General features: G+C 30.7%; 6 protein-coding genes across 6 annotated transcripts; 2 read left to right on the top strand and 4 right to left on the bottom strand.

Annotated features, from left to right (window-relative positions):
• Window positions 1-781: 781 nt before the first annotated feature.
• Window positions 782-6,064, bottom strand: LOC103570851 (protein transport protein Sec24D). Its single transcript, XM_008548733.3, has 6 exons — window positions 5,751-6,064; window positions 5,265-5,511; window positions 2,381-5,207; window positions 2,126-2,317; window positions 1,735-1,919; window positions 782-1,101 (listed from the first exon to the last, which is right to left on the bottom strand). Exons 2-6 carry the CDS (start codon window positions 5,502-5,504, stop codon window positions 958-960), a joined length of 3,588 nt encoding a protein of 1,195 aa, XP_008546955.1. The 5' UTR covers window positions 5,505-5,511; window positions 5,751-6,064; the 3' UTR covers window positions 782-957.
• A 369-nt stretch (window positions 6,065-6,433) lies between these two features.
• Window positions 6,434-11,013, top strand: LOC103570840 (mediator of RNA polymerase II transcription subunit 25). The gene is made up of 5 exons (XM_008548723.3): window positions 6,434-6,982; window positions 7,715-9,692; window positions 10,424-10,483; window positions 10,554-10,679; window positions 10,766-11,013. Exons 1-5 carry the CDS (start codon window positions 6,690-6,692, stop codon window positions 10,916-10,918), a joined length of 2,610 nt encoding a protein of 869 aa, XP_008546945.1. The 5' UTR covers window positions 6,434-6,689; the 3' UTR covers window positions 10,919-11,013.
• Window positions 11,014-13,111: 2,098 nt separating this feature from the next.
• On the bottom strand, window positions 13,112-18,436 carry LOC106693149 (putative uncharacterized protein DDB_G0271606). Its single transcript, XM_053738105.1, has 6 exons — window positions 17,670-18,436; window positions 14,713-16,812; window positions 14,443-14,637; window positions 13,580-13,909; window positions 13,458-13,508; window positions 13,112-13,382 (listed from the first exon to the last, which is right to left on the bottom strand). The coding sequence occupies exons 1-6, from the start codon at window positions 18,234-18,236 to the stop codon at window positions 13,350-13,352; spliced, it is 3,276 nt and encodes a 1,091-aa protein (XP_053594080.1). The 5' UTR covers window positions 18,237-18,436; the 3' UTR covers window positions 13,112-13,349.
• A 1,281-nt stretch (window positions 18,437-19,717) lies between these two features.
• On the bottom strand, window positions 19,718-21,889 carry LOC103570829 (signal peptidase complex subunit 3). The gene is made up of 5 exons (XM_008548712.3): window positions 21,476-21,889; window positions 21,334-21,407; window positions 21,147-21,235; window positions 20,106-20,209; window positions 19,718-20,024 (listed from the first exon to the last, which is right to left on the bottom strand). The coding sequence occupies exons 1-5, from the start codon at window positions 21,616-21,618 to the stop codon at window positions 19,895-19,897; spliced, it is 540 nt and encodes a 179-aa protein (XP_008546934.1). The 5' UTR covers window positions 21,619-21,889; the 3' UTR covers window positions 19,718-19,894.
• A 1,019-nt stretch (window positions 21,890-22,908) lies between these two features.
• LOC103570821 (exosome complex component RRP43) lies at window positions 22,909-25,391 on the top strand. Its single transcript, XM_008548698.3, has 7 exons — window positions 22,909-23,080; window positions 23,162-23,198; window positions 23,265-23,402; window positions 23,988-24,282; window positions 24,351-24,471; window positions 24,675-24,778; window positions 25,220-25,391. The coding sequence occupies exons 1-7, from the start codon at window positions 23,064-23,066 to the stop codon at window positions 25,324-25,326; spliced, it is 819 nt and encodes a 272-aa protein (XP_008546920.1). The 5' UTR covers window positions 22,909-23,063; the 3' UTR covers window positions 25,327-25,391.
• A 290-nt stretch (window positions 25,392-25,681) lies between these two features.
• LOC103570811 (uncharacterized) lies at window positions 25,682-27,293 on the bottom strand. Its single transcript, XM_008548687.3, has 2 exons — window positions 27,068-27,293; window positions 25,682-26,719 (listed from the first exon to the last, which is right to left on the bottom strand). Exons 1-2 carry the CDS (start codon window positions 27,068-27,070, stop codon window positions 26,219-26,221), a joined length of 504 nt encoding a protein of 167 aa, XP_008546909.1. The 5' UTR covers window positions 27,071-27,293; the 3' UTR covers window positions 25,682-26,218.
• Between the last annotated feature and the right edge of the window lie 495 nt (window positions 27,294-27,788).

Genomic DNA, 27,788 nt, shown 5'->3' with positions numbered 1-27,788 from the left:
TGAGAAAATTGAATTTTCGGTCATTTATTGGGTCACAAGATTTGACCGTCACACGATTTTCCAACTTTTTTTAAACATATCGATGTGACCACTCTAATGAACGGAAATTTCCCGCTCTTTTCAAAAATCACTATCCCAAACCCGCCAAAAATTTTCTACTCTCTCCAGATCTCCATTCAATCTCCTCCAATATTCATAATCATCATCTATAGCGTTTTGTGTATTATAAATTTTACATTTACGAGTTATGAGTATTTTTGGTTTAAAAATCGGAAAAATGGTCTACTGCTGGAAAATTCCAAGTTTCGACTGTTTTCAAACTCAAAGAGCTGAGTCTAGATTTTCTATCGATTTTTGAAAATCGGACCGAAACCAAAAGCTTCTCTTTTTTCAAAAATTTCAAATTTCATAGCGGGTTAAAAAATATGAAAATAAAGTGACAAAAAATGTTATTTTGATATATAAATTTATTTATTAATTTTTTTTTTTTTTTTACATTGACCTTAAATTTTTTTATTTTGTTACCTAGTTCACTTAGTAAAATTATACATATATAATTATTTTATAAATCATTTAAACCATTACAAATAAATCATAACAAAATAAAAATTAAAAACTAAAATATATATATATTTATTTATTTATTCATATATTTTTCTTCACCATTTAGTTATAAATATCCTTGCAATTTGAATCTTTCTCGTCTTGGTCGGGAAACCTTGAGATTTTGTCCGCGTACTTAAAATTTTTTTTTTTTCAAAACCAAAAAAAAAATTTTCGATTTATTTCGTTTATAATTTTTTATGAAATTTAAATATAAAATAAAAAAAGTAAATAAAAATAAACTAATGAATTAAAATAATTGATTAATGGAATTCATTGAGTTATTTTTATTTTATTTAAATTAAATTAGTAATTATTATTATTTTTTTTTCTTTTTTTTTTTTAATTAATTTATTATTGATTTAATAAAGTTTTTATTTCTTTGTGCATATGACAAAGAAAATCGACGTAACTAGGGCTGCTGTCACTGTTACGATCTTCTACCAAGAAGTGACGTAATACCATTTCTAATTTGTCTCTTTGTCTGACGAATGTTAACTGCAAAAAAAATGATTAATTTAAATATTTAAAGACAAAATTATTGGAATTTCTATTGAAAATTTTGTTATTTTATTTTTGGGAGATTTTAAATTGATATTGCGTCTAAACTATCCAATTTATGGAAAAATTTATGAGGACCTTTTTTGTAGGAAATTAAATTCTCTACAAAAATGTATCAGTACATTTTAGTGATATTTTTGATATTTTAGCCAGAATTTTAATTTAAAGTTCGAATAACCTGAAAATTTTCATCAGGGATCACACTAAAATTTCTCGAGATTAAAATTTGAATTCCTGAGTAAACTGCTAGAGTTATGGAAAAATTTGTAAGGACCTTTTTTGTAGGAAATTAAATTCTCTACAAAAATGTATTAGTACATTTTAGTGATATTCTTGATATTTTAGCCAGAATTTTAATTTGAAGTTTGAATAACCTGATAATTTTTATCAGGGATCACACTAAAATTTCTCGAGATTTAAAATTTGAATTTCTGAGTAAACTACTAGAGTTATGGAAAAATTTGTAAGGACCTTTTTTGTAGAAAATTAAATTCTCGACAAAAATGTATTAGTACATTTTAGTGATATATTTGATATTTTAGCCAGAATTTTAATTTAAAGTTAACTTACCCTCATACAGTGATATCTTTCCATACGAACACGATTGACAATATCTCTCACCCGTTTATTTAACGGATTATCTAGAATCGGTATAGAACTGCGGTCGGTATCGACCACTGGAGTACCAAAAACAGCTTGGATCCATTCCGTTGATAAAGACAAACCAAACCACATAAACATATGTATTCCATTTTCTAAAAATAAAATCAATCATTGCAATATCTCGAAAAATATTGAAATTACAAAAAAACTACTAAGACGTTTTTTGTAGCTCTTTAAATTCTCTACAAAAAAGTCTTAATAAATTTTCTTCTAAACTCAATAGTTTCCGCTCCTAAGCCGTCCCACTCCCAAGATCCCAATCCAGAGCCAGAAAAACCAACAATCACTCAATAATTACCTAACAAAAACGCTCCATCATCAGTAAATTTATCAAAAGAGCACCTCAGCTGCTGTGGGAGTTCCATAGCCTGGGTATCAAGATCATGCAACGGCAGTAAACGCGGATAGAAATATATTACAGAAGTATAGAGCGGCATCGTGACCACAGCTTGCATAACAAATGACCTGTCATCAATAGTCATATCAGAACCTGCAACAAAACCCCATTAGTCATCAGTCTCCATCCCAGCCAATCATCAATCCAAGTCCCTACCTCCCGAAAGCGCGTCGCTCTTCAGCAGACAATTGACATAAAGCGGCAGCAGCTTCATGCACTCTGGCAAAACGAGCTGACTTGCACTGAAAGGACTCGCGCAATGTTTCCTATAAGCCGCAAGTATCATCGCACATCTAGCAACCAACTGGTCCTTGATAGTCTTCGGCGAGTTCTCAATGATCTTGACCACGCTCTGCTTAGCAAAGAAGTTAACAATCGCATCAGGGTCACAAGTTCTATACAGTTCCGTCATCTGCGAACTGGTCCTCAAACTAAGATTGATGATTCTCAATCTCCTGACCCCACCAACAGAAGTATACAGCAGCGCTACCTGGACATAGACCCCTTCCTCTTCCGTCAACTTGTCATCATGTTTAACCTCAACCGCGATCGCCTTGTTGCAGTCAATCGCCGCCAGTTCCATGTCCGTTGTGTTAGACATGAAGAAGTGGCCATAGAAATCAGTAGGACGGACTCCAGTTGATGTCCTGACTCTCATCACTGCATCAAATGCTATCGGACGAGTGATGTCATTGATGATATCCTGGACCAAACGTTCCCCATCAGTGTCTGCTTGGAAATAAGTATACTTGAATATTTCTCCGCCGGTAAGTCGGCAGACTTGACCGATCGTCGCTAAGTCGATGTAGGAATTGTTGAAGACAAACAAATCGACACTGCAACCAGCGCCGACGCAATCCTGACCCAGGTTATTGTAAACGCTATTCTGTGGCGCGAGAACTGTCTTCTCTTTGTCGGTCCCCAGCAGCTTCCGGTCGTCCCGGTTCTTCAGCTTACCAGGAGCCTCAGCATTGGGGAGAGAGGAATGAAAGACCAGGAGCTTCCCAGCACAATTGTAGGCCTTGCAAGCTTCCAGACCAGCCTGGATTGCCGGTGCGAGAATGGTCTCAGTTTCCCTTGTCTCCGCGAACATGGCAGGAATCTGCTGCATCAGACTGTCAATAACTGCAGCAGATTCCTCGGGGTCGACGAGGAACCCGTCGAGGAGAGGCATGAAGACGTCTTGGACATCACCGACGACCATCATCTGGGGCTGGGTGAGACACGCGCTGACGTTGTAGAAGTGAACGGAAGTCGAATAGGTTATGAAGCCAACGCGCATGTTGGTGCGCTCGCTGTAGGTATCGCGGGGTAAGTTAGAGATTATCTCTTTCATGGATCGGCAAAGCAGAGCGACCATTCCGGACTTGATGTTGTTGTAGGAGACGTCGATGACGAAGATCATCGCCGGGGGAGAAGGGAACGTGTTGTTGCGGCAGTAGTCTTTCGTTGCGAGGTACTCGTAGGTACCGAGCATGAGCTCCGGGCGCTCGAATCGGTCCATGCGCTGGCCGGTGTGGTCTAGATGTTGGAAGTACTCTTGGGGAACGTCGGTTGTCGCTTTGCAGAAGCTGCACTGGAAACGTCGCCCGGCGTCGATGAATTGCATGAAGGGACTCATGTAGGCTTTGCAACGGTTGCATCTGATGGGACCAACTTCCCCCATGTCTACTATAGGCGGTTCTTGCTCGCCCTCGGAGATCTTGGCCATGGGGCTGAGGATCAGGCCGAAGGGGACTCCGGTTTGCTTCATCATGTCGGTGGTGGTGGGCACGGTGTAGATTGTGGAGCGAATGAACCGGGGCGAGGCGTTCCCCTGGTCCTGGACCACGAATTTCGTGGTGACGAAGGGGGGAACTAGGCCTTTTTGGTTGGTTATGAAAGTTCCGCCGCGGGTTTTCTGGTCGTCTTGCATTACTTGGATGGGGCTGGGCATTGACTCGGGGTCTAGGCGCTTGGCTTGAGCGGGCTGAGCTCCGGGTTGGAAGGGTTGGGCTCCAGGCATGTTGACACCTTGCTGCGGGTGGTAGGAACGGTAAGGGTCTTGGTAGGGGTATGGGGGTTGAGGTTGAGTTGGAGGTTGAGGTTGAGCTTGGTAGTTGGGAGGTTGTTGGTATGGAGGGTAAGGCTGACGTAGGGGAGATTGGTTCGGTGGGAATGGAGCTGGTTGACCTGGCAGTGGTGGTCCACGTTGGTAATTTATATTTTGTTGGTATGCTCCTGGTTGTCCTGGTGGTAACTGTCCAGGACCAGGTGGTAATTGTCCAGGACCAGGTGGTAATTGTCCAGGTCCAGGTGGTAGTTGTCCAGGGCCATGTTGTGCTGGTGGTAATTGACCAGGAACAGATGGTAATTGTCCAGAACCAGGTGGTAGCTGTCCAGGGCCATGTTGTGCTGGTGGTAATTGACCAGGACCATGTTGTGCTGGTGGTAATTGACCAGGACCATGTTGTGTTGGTGGTAATTGACCAGGACTAGGTTGTCCAAGTGATCCAGTTGGTGGTAATTGACCAGGGCCATGTTGTGTTGGTGGTAATTGACCAGGACCAGGTGGTAGTTGTCCAGTACCAGGTTGTCCAATTGATCCAGGTGGTCCAGTTGGTGGTAATTGACCAGGACCTGTCTGTCCATGTAATCCAAATGATCCAGTTGGTGGTAAAGGACCAGGACCAGGTGGTGGTCCTCCCGTTTGACCATGTGCTGATAAATTAGTTCCTTGTGTTCCGAATGAATTTTGCTGAGCGCTCACTCCTGGTGGATATCTCGTAGGTCGAGGCATAAAATTCATCGGCTGTGACTGAGTTCCTGGAGGTTCCGGTTGCCCACTTTGCATAGCACTTGAATTAGACGGCGGCCTTTGGCCCATACTTACCGGTCCCTGTGTGTCTCCTGGATATCGATTGAAGTTTGCGTTCGGAGGAAGACTTGGGGCTCCAGGCTTGTTACCATCGCTGTTAAATCCATTCATATTGCCTTGATAGTTCTGTAATTAAATAAACAGTAGTATTTCATGGAAAATTATTATCACAAATAAACTTACCGGTGCGATACTCATGTTTGACATCTGATTCGTCAACCCCGCGGTTCCTTGAGCTGGTCCATTTGCACCTGGATCGCCCTGGTAATTATAAAAGTTTCCTTGATTACCGGCGGGGACTTTTTGCCCAGGGTAACCTGGTCCAGGTGCTCCTGGCTTCATATTAGGGACATTGGAGTTCAATCCATCATAACCTGGTCTAGGTTGACCATAAAGTGGCTGCTGCATGTATTGCTGATTCATAATTACGCTTTAAAAAAATTATACATTACCAAAAATTTTATTTCAAAAATTCTAACCCCAAAAATCCACCCCCACTTTTTACCCACCGCCATATTTATTTTTGATAAAAATATGTCGATTAACCTTAAAAATTTTCATACATATGGATCAAATTTTTTTTTTTTTTTTATTAATTAATTTGCAAAAAAAAATTTTTTAATGGCGGGTAAAAAAATTATTTGAATTTTTAAAAAATAATTTACTTACTTGGAATTAAATTTGAAATTAAATCATCACAATATCACTTTATTAATATAAATATATATATGTATGTATATATATATATATATATATATATATGTATATAAATGTTAAACCAAAATATGTCACGTTAAATGTCGCAATGAATTTTAACGAATAAAAGAGTAATTATTGAATCTAATTAACAGACAATTATAATTACAATAATGCGGGTGATTAATTATAATTTTTTTTTAATAATTTTCACTAAATTTTTTTATTTTTTTACACTTCAGACAGCATTTAGTTGCTGCTGTCTCTTTTACACTCGTGACTGTTACACTGCCACGTAATGTTTTACTGCGCATGCGTATCGGAACACGTTTATGTCCGTACACGTCACGTAAAAAAATTTATTTTTTAATTAAACATTTTATTTCCTACCAAGGAAACTTGGAAAATTTTTATTTCCCGCGAAATTTTATGGAGGAGATACTGGAGATTGAATAAAAAATTCAAACTTTTTAAAAAAGTGCGGGAATATTTAAATAATTATTTTTGACATTTTAATTTTTTTCTTACGCGATTTAAATTTCCCGCGGATTTTTTGACAGCGACAATGGTCATTAGAGTGGGAAAATGAAAAAATTTCTATATTATCGTCAGCAGATAAATTTCTACGTCATCGTGTACACAAGTCGTGCGTCATAACTCATAACCTAAAGAAAAATAAAATTAAGTGGACGTGATAAATAATTTTTTTTAATTAAATAATTAATTAATTAACAATTAAATTATTTAATAATTTTTTAAAATAATAAATATGAAGACAATATATATATATGTAATATATATAAAATAGTGAAAATTGTGTTGGTTAAAAATATATATTTTTTTTTTATCAATAAAAAAAGTTTCGTGTGAAATTTAATTTGTTGACAAAGGATTGAAATTAAAAAAAATAAAATGGTCGTAAATGCAACAGAGCATGGTATGCAAGCAGATGTTATTTTTGTGATAGAAGGAACTGCAGCAAATGGCGCGTATTTTAATGACTTGAAGACAAATTATTTGATACCGACTTTGGAGTACTTCAACCAGGGTAATATTGAAGATCGGGAGTATGTGACGGAAAATAGTACGACGCGGTATGGAATCGTTATCTATCATGCTGCTGATTGCTTACCCAGACCGTGCACTGACACATTTGGTCCGTATTCGAATCCTCATAAATTGTTGCAGCGACTAGATAATCTGGAGTATGTTTTTTTTTATTATTTTTTAAATTACAGTAATTAAAAGTATCTAATTTGTATGATTCGATATAGAGAAACTGAAGTGGCAGAAATCAGACAAATTTGAAATTAAAATTTTTTTAAATTTAATTTTATTAATTATTTACTCGAGTTATAAATAATTTTAAATTTGTCTGATGTCGGCTGCATGGACTCATGTGCTTTTATCAATAAGTTACTTGTGATTAGAAAAATTTTTTAAAAATGAGCGGGAAAATTTTTTAAAACTACTGCTACTTTAAAAATTTGCAATAAATCAATTTATTGTTTCAAATTTTGATATTTTAAATTTTAAAAAATGAATTTTGGACAAAAATCGATTTTTGATATTTCGATATATCGATGAGTGGATTTCGATAAATCGAGTCATGTTTCTATACATCGATTTATTTATTACTATTTTAAATCAGTTTAAAATTTTGATTCATTGGTTAATAATTAGAATGATCGATTTATTCATATCGATTAATCGAACCATAATTCGATATATCGATTCCAATTCAACTTTCATTACATCGATTTATTATTTAATATCGACTTACAAAAATCAATTTTTGTCATTCGATATACCGATTTATGAATTTAAATTTTGATATATCGATATACGAATTCAAATTTTGATATATCGATTTATGAAGTCAAATTTCGATATATCGAACTAAAAATATCGAATTAACTCAAAATAAATATTTTCAGAATGGTCGGTGGCCGCGGAGAATCTCACGCAAACATAGCAGAAGGCCTCGCCACAGCTCTAATATGCTTCGAAGACCTCCAACTGGAACGCGAGCCCAGCACCGCCTCCCAAAAGCACTGTATCCTCGTCTGCAACTCTCCGCCTTATCAGATCTCCGTCCAAGAATCCTACAAATTTCTCAACTACACAATCGAATCCCTCCCACCCGTCTTCCAAAAACGCAACATCAACCTCTCTATCGTCTCTCCCCGCAAAATCCCCGAGTTCTTCAAACTATTCGAGCTCGCCGGTGGGGATCTCCAAAGCTCCCAGACCAAGAACTACGCCAAAGACCCTCGCAACCTCGTTCTCCTCCACAACTACAACCTGAAAGAGCGACCCGTGACCCCAACGAACGTAACTCCAGTCCACGCAGCCGCAAACACAGTCCAGATTCCCTCAAGCCCAGTTCCAGCCCACGACAGCCCCAACACCAACCAACCCGCGAACATTCCCCAGCCACCCGCGCCCCAGAACCCCGCGTTCCGGAACGCGACCCCAATAAACATCGGAGTCAATCACGGAGCAGCTCCAGCCATGACAGTTCCAATGAATCCCGGCCGGCCAGTGTTCAATCCTCAAATAACAGCTCCACCAAACTATCACCCAGCTCGCGCACCACAAGCAAGATGGCGGACTCCCTTCATCGCCCCCGGGGCCACTGTCCAGTCCAACAATCAAGGCAGCGCCTTAATTGCCCAGTTGACACAACCGCCAACAGCCCTGACGGGCATCAATGTCCCCTTCAACCAACGAATGGACGCCAATGGAATGCAACCCAGTGCCCCGGCACCCCAGGCCCCTCAGCAGAACCAACAGGCCCAGCTTACTCCCCAGCAACAGCAGCAGATCCGCAACATGCAGCTGCAGCAGCAACAGCAGCAACAGTTGCAGCAGCAGACGATGCAAATCGCACCCATGACTGTCAGTTCCACTGGAACTTCCGGTCCGACTCCAGTTCAGCAGACGGTTACGCAGACAACTGCAGCAGCGCCGCAGCATCAACCAGCAGCAGCTGTCACGGGTCAGGTCGCGACCAGAGAACGACCTCCTATTTGGCAGGGAGTCCTCGAGTGGCTGGAAAAGGCCAAGAATCCAACGGACTCTCAAAAGCAGACACGTCAGGTTCCATGTCAGGTGTCTGCTAATGCTAAGGACAACGAACCGGAGTTGAAAGCTGATTCCTGGCCGCATAAATTGATCATGCAGCTGATGCCCAAGCAGCTGATTGGTAGCATAGGTGGCGCGTATTTGAAAAATTCTAGGAGTGTTTTGTTCCATCCAACACCTTGTGATGCTTTGGACTCTTTGACTAAGGTTATGAGCACGGGATTTGCTGGTTGCGTTCATTTTACGTCTGCTCCGGCTCTGCCGGCGTGTGAAATAAAAGTCCTAATTTTACTTTATACGGCTGAGAAACGAGCGTATCTAGGATTTATTCCTAATGATCAGACGGCGTTTGTTGATAGGCTGAGAAAAGTTATTCAGCATCAAAAAACAAGCCATGCTGCCACGAGAGGGCAGATTTTCCCACCATCTGCTGGAGGCGCAGGTGGACCTTCGACTGCTACGAGTATTCCGCCGCAGATGCCGCCGGCGGGAGGAATTGTTTCTCAGGGAGGAATCATGATGTCGCAAACAAATACTATGACTATGGGAGGTGGTCAGATTACCCAAGTTGCTACTCAGCAGCAGGGACTGAGCAACCAGCAGCCTAATCAGGGTCAGATGAACTTGCAAGGCGCGATGGCGCAGCAGGGGGTTGAGAATTCGGGTGGGGGTATGATCAGTGGACATCAGCAGCAACAGAGACAGATGTATGAAAATAATTTTGAAGTGGCTAGGCAGCAGAATTTGATGAAGATTCATCAGCTGAAACAGACTTTGGAGGCTGCTCAGCAACAGGAAGCTCAGTACAAGTCGCAGTTGGAAGTTAATGTATGGAAATATTTATTGATTGATGATTTTTGATCGATAATTGATGATTGGTTATTATTAATTGGTGATCGATGATCAATAATTTGGAGTCAATGATCAATAATTAATAGTTGGTTATTGATGATCGATGATAAAATATTGATGATTGGTGATCAATTAATGATTATTGGTGATCAATGATTGATGGTGAATATTTGGTCATTGATGATCGATAATCAATAATTGGTGAACAATTATTGATGATTGGTAATCAAATATGATTATTGATGGTTAATTATTGATTATTGGTGATCAGTGATTGATGATCTGATTGGTGATCAATATTCAATCAATTATGTTCAATTATTGATGATTGGTGATCAATATTAAATTAATGATGGCCAATTATTGATGATTGGTAATTAAATATTGATTATTGGTGATCAAATATTAATTATTGGTGATCAATTATTAATTATTGGTGATCAATAATTAATGATTGGTAATCAGTGATTGATGATCGATAATTGGTGATCAATATTCAATCAATTATGATCAATTATTGATGATTGATGATCGATATTTAAATAATGATGATCAATTATTGATAATTGGTGATTGATATCTGGTAATTGATGATCGATGATCAATGATTGGTGATAAATTATTGATGGCTGGTGATCAGTGATTGATAATCTATGATTGATAATCAATTATTAATGATTAATGATTAATAATTAATTAATTTTCAGATCCAACAAAATTTAGAAGTCGCACAACAGCAAGAAATGCAATTTAAGCAACAAATTGAGGTAAATTATAATTTTTTTTTATAAAATTGATAAAAAATATCAAAAATAAATGTCTATGTTTAATTTTTAGGCTCAACAACAAGCACAGAGAGGATTAAACCCAAATGCTGGTATGGCTGGACAGCAACCGAATACTCAAAGAATGATGAGACCGGTGATGGCAAGTAATTTGCAGCTGCGACATTTACTTCAGCAGGTTAATTGATACACTGGTTATTAATATTTTTATTGCACTGTTGCTATTCAATATTAATTAATAAATTAATTAATTGATTATTTCAGCAACACAATCCACAACAATACAGACAACAAGTTCTAGGAATGCAGCAGCAAATGGTCGGACCGAGAGGGCAAATGAATGTACGGCCAATTAACAACAGTAACCAACCAAATCAGCAATTTGATGACGTTTCTAATTACGACTTTCTTGGATAATTTTTTGTTATAATTATAATAATTTAATTAATGTTATTTTATAATTAATTGTAATATTTAATAAATAATTCGATATTTAAATAAATTTGTTGTTAAAATTATACCGAATAAATTCATTTTTGAATTTAAAATACCGCGAGTTTTAAAATTTTTTAAATTTAAATATAAAAAAAATAATTTTCAAATTTTAAAAAAGAAAAAATAATTTCAAAAAACCGACTATTTACTTCAATAAATTATTAAAACTTAAACTACAGTATTTTAAATAGCGCGCCAATTTTTAAAACACCCGGGAAAATTCAAAATTTAATTTTTAACTTAAATTAACGAAATTTATGAATTATAAAATAAAACAATGAAATAATTACAGAAAATTAATTACCCGTTAATTTTTTATGCAAAAAAAATTATTAAAATTTTTAAATTTACTTACTCTTCCCGCCATTTTGTTCTCTCGTACTCGTCTATCTCCAGCACATAAATAAATTACACACAAACACTCACTTAATTAATTAAATTTAATTAACACAACTAATTAATCCCAAAACAATAAAAACCACTTGATAAAATTATTTTAATTAAAAAAAAACTCGAATATTTTTATTCGCGACTCGAAATTCCGACAATCAAAATGGCGTCGAATTACACCAGAGTTAACTCGGCACTGAATTTAATATAATTCAAAAATTTACACTCACTGACACTCAAATTAATATCACAAACTAATTACCATTAATTAAATAATTATTTAAAAGTACAGATTTTAAATTACGCGCGCGATAATTAAATTAATTATTTTGACGAACGATAAAGACAACGACTACGAGAGATTCGAATTCGCGAGAGACTAACGGACTTTGAGAGGCATCCTGCGCATGCGTACTAAAATTTAACCTCTACTGCGCAGTCTTCGTTACCTCCCCCACTTCTGCGCAAGTGTTTCTGGGAACAATTTCATATTGCCGCCATTGCAGTAACACGGATTCTGTCGCGCTCGTGATTAAATAAATAAATAAAGTGTTTTTTTGTTTAAATAAATAAAAATTTTTATCTATAAATATTCTCTACTACCCAACGTATATTTTGTGATAAAATTCAAATCGGTGTTTGAAATATTCGTACAAAAAAAACAGTCAGTAAACTCGTGTATATTTTTCGATGTCTAGTTACTGGCGTTCGTTGTCGTTTGTTTAATTGATTTAAAACCCACGTAAATAAATTTTTTAAATTAGTATTTGCATGCAAAGTGTTTAAAAGTTATCAGTGATCATTTTTGTGCAGTAGTGAATTTTTTTTTTGTAATTTGTGTAAAAAATAATTTTTTTATTGCCAAGTTTTGTGCCGCCATTTTTTTTTAAATTTATTCGTGTGAATTTTTTTTTAAATTTATAAATTGTTTTTGAGAAAGTGAAGTTCTGTGTAATTAACATCAGTGACAGTTTGTGTGAATAGTTTATATGTGTGTACTTTATTGTGAGTAATTTTTTCAAGTATTTAAGTTCCGGTTCCAGGGTGAGACGAAAGAATTTATGCCAGAGCAGCAACGGTGAGTTTTTTTTTATTTTTTCAAATAATTCAAATATTTATTGATATTTTATACTCGGCAATTATTTATTTTACTTTAAATCACTTGTAATTATTATTTTTTTTATGAATTATTTAACTGGGAAGAAATTCCCGATTTTTAAATTTTATTGAGTTCTGGAACTGAATTTTGAATTTATTGAAATATTTTTGAAAAATAACTAGGTGTTTTTTTTTTTTTTTTTTTTTTTTTGATTTATTATATATTTTAAAATTTTCCCCACAAAATGGTCGTAAATTTTTGCGAAATTCAAATTTCATAACTATATATATAAATATATGTATACATATACATATATGTGAATTTAAATGTATAAAGAAATGCAGGATTGAACGCCTTTTAAAATGAATACCCACATGACATATTTATAAAAAATTTAGAAATTATATATATATATATATAACTATATATATATATATATTTCATAAAATATATAAGAATAAGTATGGGTTGTTGGTACTCATTTTAAAGTGCTTTCAATTCTCTCTCTCTCTCTCTCTCTCTCTCTCTCTCTATATATATATATATATATATATATATATATATATATATATATATATATTTAATTAATTATGGTATTAATAGTAGAAATAATTAAAACAATGAAATATATATACATAAAATATATTTTTATATTTAAAAAGATTATAAAATAATAATTATTACATTAAATTTAAAAATATTAATGTAACACGTATTAATTTCGTATAAATTCATTGACTTCCTTTATTTAATTCACAATTTAAATTTCTTCTGCAATTTAATCGACATTTCTTCTCTAATTACAATTATATAAATTTATAAAACCATTTATTATTTTAGCCATTTAAATTTTTGCCTCTCGAATCAACTATTGCTACTTTTGTTTCCTTTTTGAGCCTGAAAAAAAAAAAAAAAATAATAATAATAATAATTTACAGTCTAAATATTAAACAATAGAATATTTGTTTTTACCTCTTCCTTATTTTTCATTTCTTGTCTAGCAATTTCAATGTTTTTCCTTATCTAAAAAAAAAATTTATCAAGTTATATTTTATTTTATAAAATCTATAGTATATATATATATATACACATACATTTATTTCAATTTGTGATTTAAAAAGAACTTCCTGTTGTTCAGCTTCTGATAATAATTCTTTTAATAATTGAATTCTTATTAAATTTTGCTGACGTGCATTTTTTAAAGTATCAAAATCTATTTTTTCAAGATTTATTATTCCATTGGCACCATTGTTATTATTATTATTTTTATTATTACTATTATTATTATTATTATTATTATTATTATTATTATTATTATTATTATTATTATTAATATTATTATTATTATTATTATTATTTGATTGTTGTGGTAATAATGCGTCAGCTAAATTCGTAACCTGTTTATTAGAATTATCAACACGTTGCTGAAAAAAAAAAAAAAAAAAAAACAAATTAAAAAAATTAAAAACAAAAAAAAATAAATAAATTTTAAAACTGGTTAACGTCTAATAATTTTTGATTTTTTTTTTTAACGATAAATAATGAAAAAAAAAATATTCTAAAAAAATGTACTTGTAGTTTTTTAAATTTTCTACCTGTGCATTTTTTTATTTTTTTTTTATTTTTTTGTAATTTATCTTTAAAAAAAAAAAAAAAAAAAATTATTGACTACAAAATAAATATCTTGCAATTAGCAGAGACTTTAAAATTTTCGAATTTTTTTTTCCATCAATTATAAAAAAAAAAAAATGCACATGTAGAAAATTAAAAAAACTACAAGTGCATTTTTTAAAAATATTTTTTTTTTTTATAATTTATTTAAAAAAAAAAGAACAAAAATTATTGGACGTTGGCTAACTTCAGTATCATATATAAATAACAGTAATTTATAAAATAAAAATTTCTTTTTACTCCGACCCATTTTACCCCTTGACAAATTACCCAATTAAAAACTTACATGTCTCAGTTTGATAATGGCTTCAATTCCTTTTTCATACTCAATTAATTTTCTCAAATGATTAGCAAAAGTTATTTGATCTTCCGGAAATGACCCAAAGAACGCGCGTTTCTCTTCAATGTATAGTAGAATAAAAACTCTAATGTCACATTTTGATGTCGATTGTTGATCTGATTTAAATAAAATCAAACCAATCTAAAAAAAATTCCCATTAAAATTAAAATTAATACGCGGGAAATTTAAAAATTTGAATTAAAAAATGAAAATTACTTTGCCAGTCTTCATAGAATTTATCAGAGAGTCCAAAGTGGTGCAGGAAATGAGATTACAAAAAATATGTTTAGTTTTTAAAAAGTAGTTTCTGTCAATACTATTAATCAGCTGCATGGGTATCAGCTGCATTATCAATTTTGGCGGCCATAAATTCATTTTTAATTCGGCGTTCGTTGCGCTTGTGTGTGACAGCATTTGGCAGAGGACATTGAACCGAATTTGTTTATTATTTTCACCAGGACACTTAATTTTTTCATGCCACTCAAGTAACCCCTGCCACAAAATCGAATGTTTCTGTGTTACAAGCAACGGAATTGTTTTTTCTATTTTTTTAGTCACGATACTTGAGCTAGATGACGATGACGAGTGATGGTGGTGATGGTGATTGTGCTGATGGTTTATTGTCTTCAGTAAATTTTTTTGTTCCTTTAATTTTTGTTGCTGTTGTTGTTGCTGCTGTTTTTTCAATTTTTTTTCATCTTTTTTACGTTCTGTTTCTTTTTGTTGCTGCTTTTTGTGTTCTTGAAGTATTACTACTTTGTCATTTTGTTTTGTTTTATTTTGTTGTTGTTGTTGTTGTTGTTGTTGGTTGGACTTTGAATCACTTTCACTTAAATTTTGACTGTCTGAATTTTTCTCAATTTCATTGTTTTGTTGTTGTTGTTGTTGTTGTTGTTCGACAATTTTTTGTTGTTGTTGACTTTCAGCAATATTGTGTTGAGTTTTTTCTAAATTTTGTTGTTTGTGTTGTTGAACAAAATTTTGTTGTTGTTCAATAGAATTTCTTTGAGTTTCATCAATTTTTTGTTGTTGTTGTTGTTCAGTAGAATTGTTTTGTTGTTCAATAGAATCTTGTTTTTGTTCAAAAGAATTTTCTTGTGGTTGTTGCTGTAGTTCAACAGAACTTTGTTGTTGTTTTTGTTGTTCAACTTCATTCTGTTGTTGTGGTTGTTCAACAGAAATTAGTTCTTGTTGTTGTTCAACAAAAGTTTGTTTTTGTTGTTGTTCAACAGAACATTGTTGTTGTTTTTGTTGTTCAACAAAATCTTGTTGTTGTTTTTGTTGCTCAACAAAATCTTGTTGTTGTTGTTCAGCAGTACTTTGTTGTTGTTTAGCAGAACTTTGTTGTTCTTGTTTAGCGGAACATTGTTGTTGTTGTTGTTGTTGTTTAATAGAAACTTGTTGTTGTAAAAAATTTTTTTTTTCATTAATATGTTTCAATTTTTCATCAATTTTAGGTTCAATAAAAATTTTTCGTTGTATTTTTATTTGAATTTTTTCAAACTTATTTTCCTCCGATCCTTTTTTTTTTTGAACAAATATTTTTTTTTCAATATCTATTTTATGACCATCTATTTCCTGTTCCTGTTTAACCAAAATCGGCAACTGGTCAAACATTTTATTTTGCAATTCCATAAACTCACTTAATTTACTCTCATCCCTGTCGTCATTTTCTCTCATCCGTTCCTCCATTTTGACTCCTCGATTTTCAAAAATTTTGTTTATCTCATCAATATTCTGTCCCTCGATTTTAACACGAGCTTTAACTATCTTCTGTTTATCATTTTTGCCATTCGATTTGACAACCGGTAATCGATCCAGCATTTCATTTTGAAATTTAATCGTTTCCTCTAATTTTTTATCTGCTTGCTCCTGGTCGATTTTTTGCTGCTGCTGCTGTCTTATTTTTTGTTTCTCCAAATATTTTTTACGTTCTCTAACTTTTTTTGATTGACTATTTTCATGTGACATTTTAGCTCTTTCTTTACGCTCTTCTTTTATTCTCGGTATACTTTTTAATTGTTGTATCAACTCACCTTTATATTCTTCAACGATAAAATCTTTATAAAATGATGACACTACAGGATTGGGTACTGTCATTTTACCAGGTCTAAAAAATGTCTCAATTCCGATCTGGTACTGAATTATTTCATGCATACGGTTTAAAAAATTTGTTGTATCATTTAAAAAAAATCCGATGTACATTTGACGCTCTGCTGCATAATGAAGTGTACATACTTTATTAATTTTAGTCGTTAATTGCGATTGTAATGATGATTGACTGTTAGGTTTTGATGAAAAAAATATACATCCAAACTGCAACAAAAAATATTTCATTCAAAAAATTGTGGAGCCTTAAATATCAACTTTAGCGTAAAAATGAACTAGACCTTTTTTGTAGGGCTTTAAATTCTCTACAAAAAAGGTATTGATAACTTTTTTGATAATTTTAATATTTCGCTTGTAATTTAATTTTTTAAAGTACTGGAGTTAACTTAAAATTTTGAGAGGAAATTTTGAAAAACCAAGGCTTGTAAAAATGTGAAGGTTTGATTTTTGGTAGAAGTTGTGAAGAGCTTTTTTGCAGAAAATTTAAAGAGCTACAAAAAAGGTCTAGTGGAATTTTATGATATCTTTGATATTTAAGCGGTATTTATTGTTTTTTTGAATTATTTTACTGGGTTACTTTAAATTTCTGAGCAATAAAAAAATTGAAGCTTTCAAAGCTTCTAGAGCTTCATCGCTTAGATTGAGGGCAAAAGTCATCATGACCTTTTTTGTAGTTAATTTAACGCTCTACAAAAAAGTATCAGTGACTTTTTTACGTATTTCTATAATTTCCCTAGTAAATTTAATTTTTTTTACAAATTAATTAAACTTGTCATCCCAAAACCCGGAACTTTTACTCCAAAATAATAATAACTTTGAAAATATCAAAAATATCAAAAAAATTAATCAGACATTTTTTGTAGCTTTTAAAATTCTCTACAAAAAAGTCCTCATCCATTTTTCCCTAAAACCAATACCTACAAAATTAATTGACAACCTTCAAAAATCTGATAGTTAAAATTTGAAATTTAAAAAAACCATTAATAAATAATTAAATAATTCGTGTAATAAATTTAAAAAAAACTGATTTCCAAAAGTAAAATTATATTTATAAATATACTTACATAACCACTATTCATAAATTTAGTCAAAGAATTCAATTTATCACAAGCCTCCATATCAAAAAGCGTTCTGGTAGCATTATTAAAAAAACTCTTATCAGTATTTCTAATAAATTGTTTGCGCATCAAAGTCATTGTCAATTTATCCGGCAAATTTTTTTTCACATCGATTATTTTATCATCGATATTCCATACCAGTAATTTACAAATTATTTCATTTGATTTATTATCATTAATTTTATCGTCGCCTCCTCCGCTACCTCCAACTTCATTTCCAGCCTCTTGTTTTTTCTCGACATTTTTGACATCAAAATTTTTTCTAATCGGTTCTGTCCAGTCCAAAATTCCACGCCAAATAATTACACTCCCCTCATAATCTATTTTTTTTTTAATTATTTTGTCAATGGATTTTTTTCCATCATTATCATTAGCATCATTAATTAATTTTTTATTTTTATCCTCTTCTTCTTCCTCTTGTTCTTTTGTTGGTTTTTTTGTTGTTAATTCATAATTAATTAAACAATTACCATCTAATTGTTTATTTGCTTCAATTGTTCTTTTTGTATCCATCGAGTTGATCAACTTTATTATATTACATATATTTTATTTATATTTATATATATGTATATATATAAATTTTAATATTAATTATAATTATTTATTTTAAAAATTAATTACCAAATTAATTAATTAATTAATTAATAGAAGGCACAATAAGCGTAATTATTTTATTTATAAATTTTATTTTTAAGAAGACTCAAGCGGAAATACACTAGGTTATATTGGTTATATTTTATATATATTTATATATATGTGTGTATAGATATGTGGTATATATGAGTAGATATATGTGTGTATATATGTAGGAGATAGTGTGATGAATGAGTTTTTTTTTTACTTTTGTGTGTTACGTCACTGGAAAAATTTTGTGAACGAATTTCAAATTTTAAATTTATGAGGAATTTTGAAATTGTGGGAATTTTTTTAATTTTTGAGATTTGCGCAAATATATCATGATATATTTTTAAATAGGTCATAGGATTTGATTTGTAAGAAGGAATTTTCTGAGGAATTTTTGCTGGAGAATTTTAGGGATTTGGGATTTGTGGGGAATTTTTGAGATTTGGAATGAAAAAATTTTTAAGCTGTGAAATTTTGCATAGGATTTTTTTGAATTTTAAATTTTGGAGGAAATTTTCTGAGGAATTTTTGCTGGAGAATTTTAGGGATTTAGGATTTATGGGGAATTTTTGAGATTTGGAATGAAAAAATTTTTAAGCTGTGAAATTTTGTATAGGATTTTTTTGCGATTTTAAATTTTGGAGGGAATTTTCTGAGGAATTTTTGCTGGAGAATTTTAGGGATTTAGGATTTATGGGGAATTTTTGGGATTTGGGATGAAAAAATTTTTAAGCTGTGAAATTTTGTATAGGATTTTTTTGCGATTTTAAATTCTGGAGGGAATTTTATGAGGAATTTTTAGAGGAAACAATTGAAAGGTTTGGGATTTACGGAGATTTAAGATGAGGAATTCTTCAGGGGGGGAGGGGTAATTTTGTAGTGAGGGATTTTTAATTCAAGAGGTAATTTTCAATGGAAAAAAATATAGATGTTGGAATTTATGGGGATTTTTTAGATTCGAGATAAGGAATTTAGGGAAAGGGTTTTAAAATTTTTTATCGAAAGATTTTTGAGGATTTGAAATTAAAGAAAGAATGTTAAGATGATAAAAATTGAAGGGGCTGGGATTTATGGGGAATTTTTGGATTTAAAATGAGGAATTTTAAGAGGAGGTTTGAAATTTTGTAAAGTGAAAGATTTTTAATTTTGGAAGAATTTTGTGAGGAAGTTTTAGAGGAAAAATTGAAGGGTTTGGGATTTATGGGGATTTTGGGGATTTGAGATGAGGATTTTTCAGGGAAAGTTTGAAATTTCGTAGTCAGGGAGTTTAAATTTAAGAATGAATTTTCTGAGGAATTTTTAGAGGATAAAAATTGAAGGTATTGGGATTTATGGGGATTTTTATGGGGACATCAAAATAAAATTTGAACTACTTTTTAAAAATTTTATTATCAATAAAAATGTACAGAGACACTAATTAATTTAAATTTAAATGCATTATTAATTATTTTTTTTTTAAATTAAATTTATTTAACATTAATTACCCATAATAAATGTACGAATTATTTATAATTAATTAATTGATTAAATAATTAATTATTATTATATTAAACCCGAGAATTAGTATATTCTCGCGGGAATGCAAATGTATGAGATCCAAATGCATTGACACTCGGTAATAATCCAGCATTTGGTATAATATTCCACGATAATGTTAGTGTCACATTATTATTACCCCTTAAGAAAATAAAATCATTATTAGTCTTTCCTTTGATTAATTAATAATTAACAAAAATAATAATAATAATTAATACATACTTGAGACCATTACCATCATCCCAGAAATAATATTTCGTATTCATATTTTTAAAATCAAGTACTGCATTGTCACCACGCAATACTATTTTATCCCATAATACGACCTATAAAAAAAAAAATAATAATAATAATGGTACCAATGGAATACTAAATCCCCATAAAACAGAATTTGATAATTTATAAAATTGACGTCAGTAAAATTAAACAAGGATTCAATAATTAAATAAATTATTAATGATCCTGCAGTTAGTAGAGAATTAAAAATTTTCGGATTTTTTTTTTTCAGCGAATTACTTAAAAAAAAAATAAAATAAAAAAATGCACATGTAGGAAATTAGAAAAGCTACAGGCGCAATTTTTTGAATTTTTTATTTTTTTATAATTTATCGTTTTAAAAAAAATTCAAAAATTATTTGACGTCAGTTCACTATGATCTGAAGTTAACAGACATTGAAAAATTTTTGGATTTTTTTTTTTCAGAAAATTAATTACAAAAAAAATAAAATAAAAAAATGCACATGTAGGAAATTAAAAAATCTACAGGTGCAATTTTTTGAATTTTTTATTTTTTTATAATTTATCGTTTTAAAAAAAATTCAAAAATTCGTTCAGACGAGTGTTTAATTCTATCAGACAGACAAATTTTAATTTCCACATAAATAGCATAAACAATTAAAAAAAAAATATTTACAAAAAATGCACATATTAATTACAAAATTTTTCAAATGCCCATTTTTTAAAAATTTTATTTTATCAATTATTTACCTTATTAATTACCAATTTTAAATTTATCTACTACTCACCCAATTACCCATCAAACAATTTTTGAATTTCTTAACAGTAAATAAAAAAAAAATATTTTTCAAAAAATGCACTTATAGTTTTCAAAATTTCCTACATGTGCATTTTTTTATTTTTTTTATTTCTTCTCAAAATCGACATTAAAAAAAAATCAAAAAATTATAAATCGTCTCCGAGCTTCAGAATCATAAAAATATATGAGCATTATATCTGATATATAAGTAATTAATTAATATATACCTGATTAATATGATTGGCTTCAGTTTTATATTCGGCAGTCAAATAAAGAAACAGCTGTTTTACATTCCAATTAAATAATGGAGTGAGATGTAATTAATAATTAAAATAAATTAAAGAAAATATAAATTAATTATTTAAACAAATTTATACATATATATATATACTTATAAATATATAAAAAGGATATCAGTTTGTAAATCAAATGTCAAAAATCCTAGATCATTTTTTTCTCTCGACGCGCTGTAGTCCGGTACATTTTTTCTGTAATTAAAAAAATAAAAATTACAGTAATTAGTAATTAATAAAAATTAATAAAAATAAATACTTACACAACAACTTTAACAGTATTTAAATTAGCAACAGCACGATAATCTAGAAAAACAGTTGACAGGAAACAGAAAAATGTTAAAAAACCGGCAACACTTACAGTGTATGCCAATATTGCATTCGCTCTTGTAAATACCGTGTGCATTTTCAAATAATTAATTAGCTTAATTAATTACTATTAAGTCTCTTACGTATTTAATTTATTTTATTTATTTAAATCTGTGCTGTGGCGAAAATAAGTAGTAGATTTATTTTTAAAATTTTAAATCAACTAATGAACTATCAACATTTGGAAGTTGATTTTTTTTAATGAGATTAATTATTTTTTTTGGTTAGTTGTTATAATTATCAACGTCATCAAATTATTATTGTAAATTTATAGAAAACGTGTGTTTTATTGTTATTATTATTATTATTATTGTTATTATTGAGGTGAGTGTAGTGACACGTATGTTTTTTGAAGATGGCGGGTCAGAGGTTTCTGTATTTGAAAACGCGCCTTTATTTGAATTTTTTAAATCGCGCCTTTATTTGAATTTTTGAAATCGCGCCTTAATGTGCGGAAGTGGTTTCCATGAAATTTTATTTAAGTAAGAATTTATTGGTGTGTATACTGTAGTTTAATTTTTTTAATGGATTTTTGGTTTTATTTTTGTGAAAATAAAATGAAATTTGGTTTTTTTTTGGATTTTTGAACCGCGGATTTTAAAATTGAAATTATGGTTAAAGTATTGGAGATATCGAGAAAATGATAGGGATCTTTTTTGTAGGAAATTTAATTCTCTATAAAAAAGGTTTATGTCTATTTTATCAAAAATTTGATATTTTAGCCAGAATTTTGTTCTAAAGTAACTCATACACTTTTTTTGAGTTTTTGATATCAATTTTAGGCCCGCGGGTTTTAAAATTGAAATTACGGTTAAAATTTTACAGATATTGGAAAAATGATAGAGGACTTTTTTGTAGGAAATTTAATTTTCTACAAAAAAGATATCTATAAATTTTATCAAAAATTTGATATTTTAGCCAGAATTTTATTTTAAAGTAACTCATATACTTTTTTTTTAAATTTTTGATAACAACTTTAAATCCCTGGGTTTTAAAATTAAAATTCTGGTTAAAATATTAAAGATATCAAAAAAATGAAAGAGACCTTTCTTAAAGAGGATGAAATTTCCTATAAAAAAGGTCCTTACAAAAAATCTCATAAATCCAGTAGTTAAGTAATAAAATAAAAAATTAACACAACCCTGAAAATCTCAACAAATTACTGCTCTAGTAAATTAATTATCAATTTTTACTCTATTAATTAATAATTAAAAAATGTCTACTAAAAATCGCGTTTATAATTTTTTAAAATATTCGACGACAAGATGGCTGATGCGCGCACATGACAATCGATTCCTACACTATCGATAATTTTCTTTTGGGTTTTTTTTTATATTCAAATTAAAACCCGCCTTAAATATTATTCGAGCACATGGTAAATTGTGTCTTCATGTTCATGTTTATACAAAGTTGACAGTAAACAAGAGGTTAAAAAAAAAATTTAATATTTTAAGTGAAAAGTGTTAATAAAAAAAATTAATAATGGCGTCACTTTATCAGTAATTATAATTTTGTATTAATTAATTATTTAAATTATATTTATTTTTTTTTTTTTTATCAATTATATGCTTTTTTTCCAGAACTCTTTATCCTATGAAATTTCTCCGTGACTACTTGGTAAGAATTTATTTAAATATTTTATAATTTTTTTTTTTTGTATAAAATGAATTTTATTTTTTTTAGACACAAGAAATTCGTCCAGATGGACGTGAATTTTTAAATTACCGTCCGGTTAACGTCAACGTATCATCAATAACAAAAGCCGATGCATCGGCGATTTATAAAATCGGCAACACTAAAGTTGTCTGTGGTATTAAAGCTGTAAGTTTATTAATTTTCAAAACAAGTTATTTAACTCCTTAAATATTAACTTTAGAGTAAAATTTATGAGGACCTTTTTTGTAGCCCTGAAAAATCTCTATTAAAAAGGTCCAGATGACTTTTTTTGTATCTTTGATAATTAAGGCGTAATTGTAATTTTAAACTTTTGAAACCGCAAGCATAAAAAAATTTAAATTAGAAATTTAAAAAATGTTAAACTTGTAAAATTTTGATTTTTTTAAAAAGTCGATGAGGACTTTTTTGTAGAAATTTTAAAGGGCTTCAAAAAAGGTCTCTATAAATTTTCCCTTAAATCCAATAACTAATGAGATATTTCAATTTTAAAATAAACGTTTAAATTTTTTAAATTAGAGTTTAATTAAAAATTTGACTGTCAGCTTTAAAAATTTTTAGAGCCTTAAATATCAATTTTAGACTAAAAGTCGACTCGACCTTTTTTGTAGAGAATTCAAAGGGCTTCAAAAAAGGTCTCTATACATTTTTTCCTAAACTCAATATTTAATGAGATATTCGAATATTTAATTAAAAAAAAAAATTAAAAGTGATTAAAAATTTTTATTTCAGGAATTAGCGGAGCCAAAATCCGAAACACCAGACTGTGGATACTTGATACCAAATGTAGGACTGACCCCCCTCTGTTCATCAAAATATCGGCCAGGGCCACCCAGCGAAAATGCGCAAACTGCAACTAAAATAATTGACGATATTTTAAATCATTCACAAGCAATTGATTTGCGTGAGCTCTGTATCTGTAAAAATAAATTAGCCTGGGTACTGTACTGTGACTTGGAGTGCATTGATTGCGATGGTTCATTAATTGATGCCTGCATCGGTGCGCTTATGGCCGCTCTTTCCACTCGTAAGTTTAATTTTTTTTTTTCTGTAATTAATTGTTAGTTTAAATTTAAAAAAAAATTTCTGCTCTAGTAACATTACCAGAGATAAATTACAACCCAGAAGCAAAAACGACTGTCGTACATCCAAGTAATCGTCACCAGTTGACGTTAAAATGTTTGTTATCTTCAAATACTTTCGCTATTTACGATGAGTAAGTTTATAATTATTTTTCCGGCTAAACTATTGGAGATACGACGAAAATGTATCAGACAAAAATTTTAGGGAATTTAATTCTCTACAAAAAAGGTCTCTATAAGTTTTTGAATAGATTGAATAGTTCAGAAGATACGAGAGGTTTTTTGGTAAAAGAAATAAATTATTCTATGAAATAATTAAAAAATTTTTTTTTTTTAGTGAATTAATACTCGCAGATCCTACGGAAGAAGAGGAAGCATTATCTTTAAGTAGGATTACAATTGTTATAAATGAAAATGGAATATGTTTTGTACATAAGCCAGGTAATTTTTTTTTTATTCAAATTATAAATATTTTTTATTAAATTGAGTTCTGGGGAGAGTAGAAAATTTTTGGGGGTTTTGTGATGAAGATTTTTGAAAAGAGCGGAAAATTTCCGATCAAATGAGTGGTCACATCAATATGTTTTGATAAAGTGGTCAATGTTTTCGCGAGAGGGGTAAGATGGTTCGGAAGCGGGAAATTTAAATTGCGGTAAAAATGGTGTGATTAAATATCGGGGAGAAAATTACGATTAAAATGAATGGTCACATTGACATTTTTCAGTAGATAATTTTTAAAATTTAATTTCAATATTTTTAATGACCCGCCATTTTGATTTTTTGGACCACGTTCAAATATATCGATGTGGGTACTCAAACTAACGGTAATCGCGTCACGAATTCGACCCTAGTACTAAAAATTATCTTTTAATTTAATTGCAGGCGGAAGACCAATATCGCAACAATTACTTATGCTGTGTATTGATCAGTCAAAAAAACGTTCTGAAAAAATTTGTAATTTAATTAAAACTGCGGTTGCTGACTTGTAAATAAAAATATTCATAAATTATGTTTTTTTGGTACAAAAATTTTGTTCTTATTTTCTCAACCATCAATACATCGATACTTAATTAATATTATTATTAATATTAATAAATACTTTTTTTCAATTCAGACATTTTCAAGAATTTTTTTTTTAAAAAATCATAACTCATAAACTATCATGTTTACATGAAAACACCTAAGGACCATTTTTACCCAGAATTAAATTATCTACAAAAAAAGTCCTTAGCATTTCATCATAACTTCCAAAGTTTACGAACTAGAATTTTTTAAAATTTTAATTCCATTTTTTTTTTTATAAAAAAATATCAATCTTATCTTTCTATCAAACTTTGGATTATTATTATGGCTAAACTATTAAAGATACGACAAAAGTTCACTGAGATAATTTTGTAGGAAATTTAATTTCCTACAAAAAAAGCCTCTATCAATTTTCTCATATATTTGATATTTTAGCCAGAATCATCATTTTAAAAAGTACTTATATATTTCTTTGCATATCTGGTAAAAATTTCAAATCCACTAGTTTTAAAATTAAAATTCCGGCTAAAATATCAAAGATATCAAAAAAGTGAAAGAGACTTTTTTTATAGAGAATTCAATTTCCTACAAAAAACATCCTCATCAACTTTCTCATATATTTGATATTTTAGCCAGAATCATCATTTAAAGAAACTCATACATTTTTCTTTGCATATCTAATCAAAATTTCAAATCCACTAGTTTTAAAATTAAAATTCCGGCTAAAATATCAAAGATATCAAAAAAGTGAAAAAGACCTTTTTTATAGAGAATTAAATTTCCTACAAAAAAGGTCCTTACAAAAATGGTCATAAACCCAGTAGTTTAGCAGCAATTTAAATAAATACAAAAAAGAAATTAATACAAACAAGTTTTCTTCATGATTCTCAAAAACTCATCAGGTGAAATGGCGCCATCGCCATCACGGTCAGCCTCATCAATCATTTCCTGTAACTCCTCATCAGTCAAATTCTCTCCCAACTCTTTGGCAACTCTTTTCAAATTTTTAAAAGTTATTTTCCCAGTGTCATCGTCATCAAAAAGTTTGAATGCCCGTAAAATTTCCTCTTTATTATCTTTCTCTCCCATTTTAGTAGCCATCAGTGTCAGAAAATCTTCATAGCAAATAACTCCCTCATTATCAGGGTCAACTTCTCCAATGAGTTTTTTTAACTCATCGCGCTTAGGTTCAAATCCTAGTGCTCGTAACACAACTTTCAATTCTTTTGTCGCAATAATTCCTGTCCCATCGGTATCAAAAAGATCAAACGCTTCTTTAATATCTGAACGCTGGTCATCTGTCAGCTCATCAATAAGCTTTGATTTTTTTTTCGTGCCTCCTTTTTTTGATGTTGATGCCTGAAAAAAAATTGACAATTTTTTACTGACAAAAATTTGAAAAAAAAAAAAAAAAAAAAAAAAAAAAAAACAGAAGTTAATTTTTTCCCATGACTTGGAATTTAAATTCTGGCTTAAATATTAGATATACGAAAAAAAAGTACTGAAATAAACTTAAAGGAAATTTAATTTCCTATAAAAAAGGTCTGAGATAATTTTTATGTGAAATGAATATTTTGGCCAGAATTTAAATTTTAATAGATTGGAGTAAAAAAAAATTAGAAATTTTGACAGTAATCTGGATGTAAAAATTTTTTCTAATGATAAATTAATTTAGTAACTAAAAAAATTAATTAATAGGATACTTACCATGGTAATTAATGAAATAAAAGGGTAAATTGGTGAGCGATTTTAATTTCGAAATTAAATGGTTAGAAATTATTGTTTACTTGACAGGAAGTTGACTTGTTTTTTTTGTTTGATCAATATATGAATGAATATATATAAAAATATATATACTGATAATGAATTACAGTCATTAAAATTATTGCAAAATAAATTTATGAGAAGTTTATAAATATTGTGGGTTTTTCTATTTTTTTTTTTTAGAAAAAAAAAAAAATTGAGAGGAAAATTTCTTTTCTATCTTTTGAAGGTAAAGCGGGAATAGATGTTTCGTGCACGAGACGCATCGCGTGTATTTTTGCAATGGATTCCCTGATAGCCAAGTTGGCGAGAAACTGACGAGAAACTTGCAGCCGCAACTGGACACTAAGTTGACCGCCAACAGTTGGTACCTCCAATAGTTGATAGATATTTTCTGAGAAAGTTAGTGGCAAAAGTTGGAAATCCAAAAAGTTGATGGACACTTTCTGAGAAAGTTGGTGGCAAAAGTTGCTTGCAAAAGTTGGCAATCATAAGTTGACGGTAAGTTTCTTTTCAATTGTCTCAGAAACTTGCATTCCAGTTGCGGCTCCATACTAAAGCCAACTTTCTGAAAAAGTTTGCGGTAACTTGTAGCCAAAAGTTGCAAAAGCTGAAGTTGTCAATAATTTGTCGTCAAGTTGGTCGGAAACTGATGAATGACCAA

The sequence above is a fragment of the Microplitis demolitor genome, chromosome 4 (genome assembly GCF_026212275.2).
Source record: "Microplitis demolitor isolate Queensland-Clemson2020A chromosome 4, iyMicDemo2.1a, whole genome shotgun sequence".
NCBI lineage: Eukaryota > Metazoa > Arthropoda > Insecta > Hymenoptera > Braconidae > Microplitis > Microplitis demolitor.
This window is presented reverse-complemented; position numbering and strand designations above follow the sequence as displayed.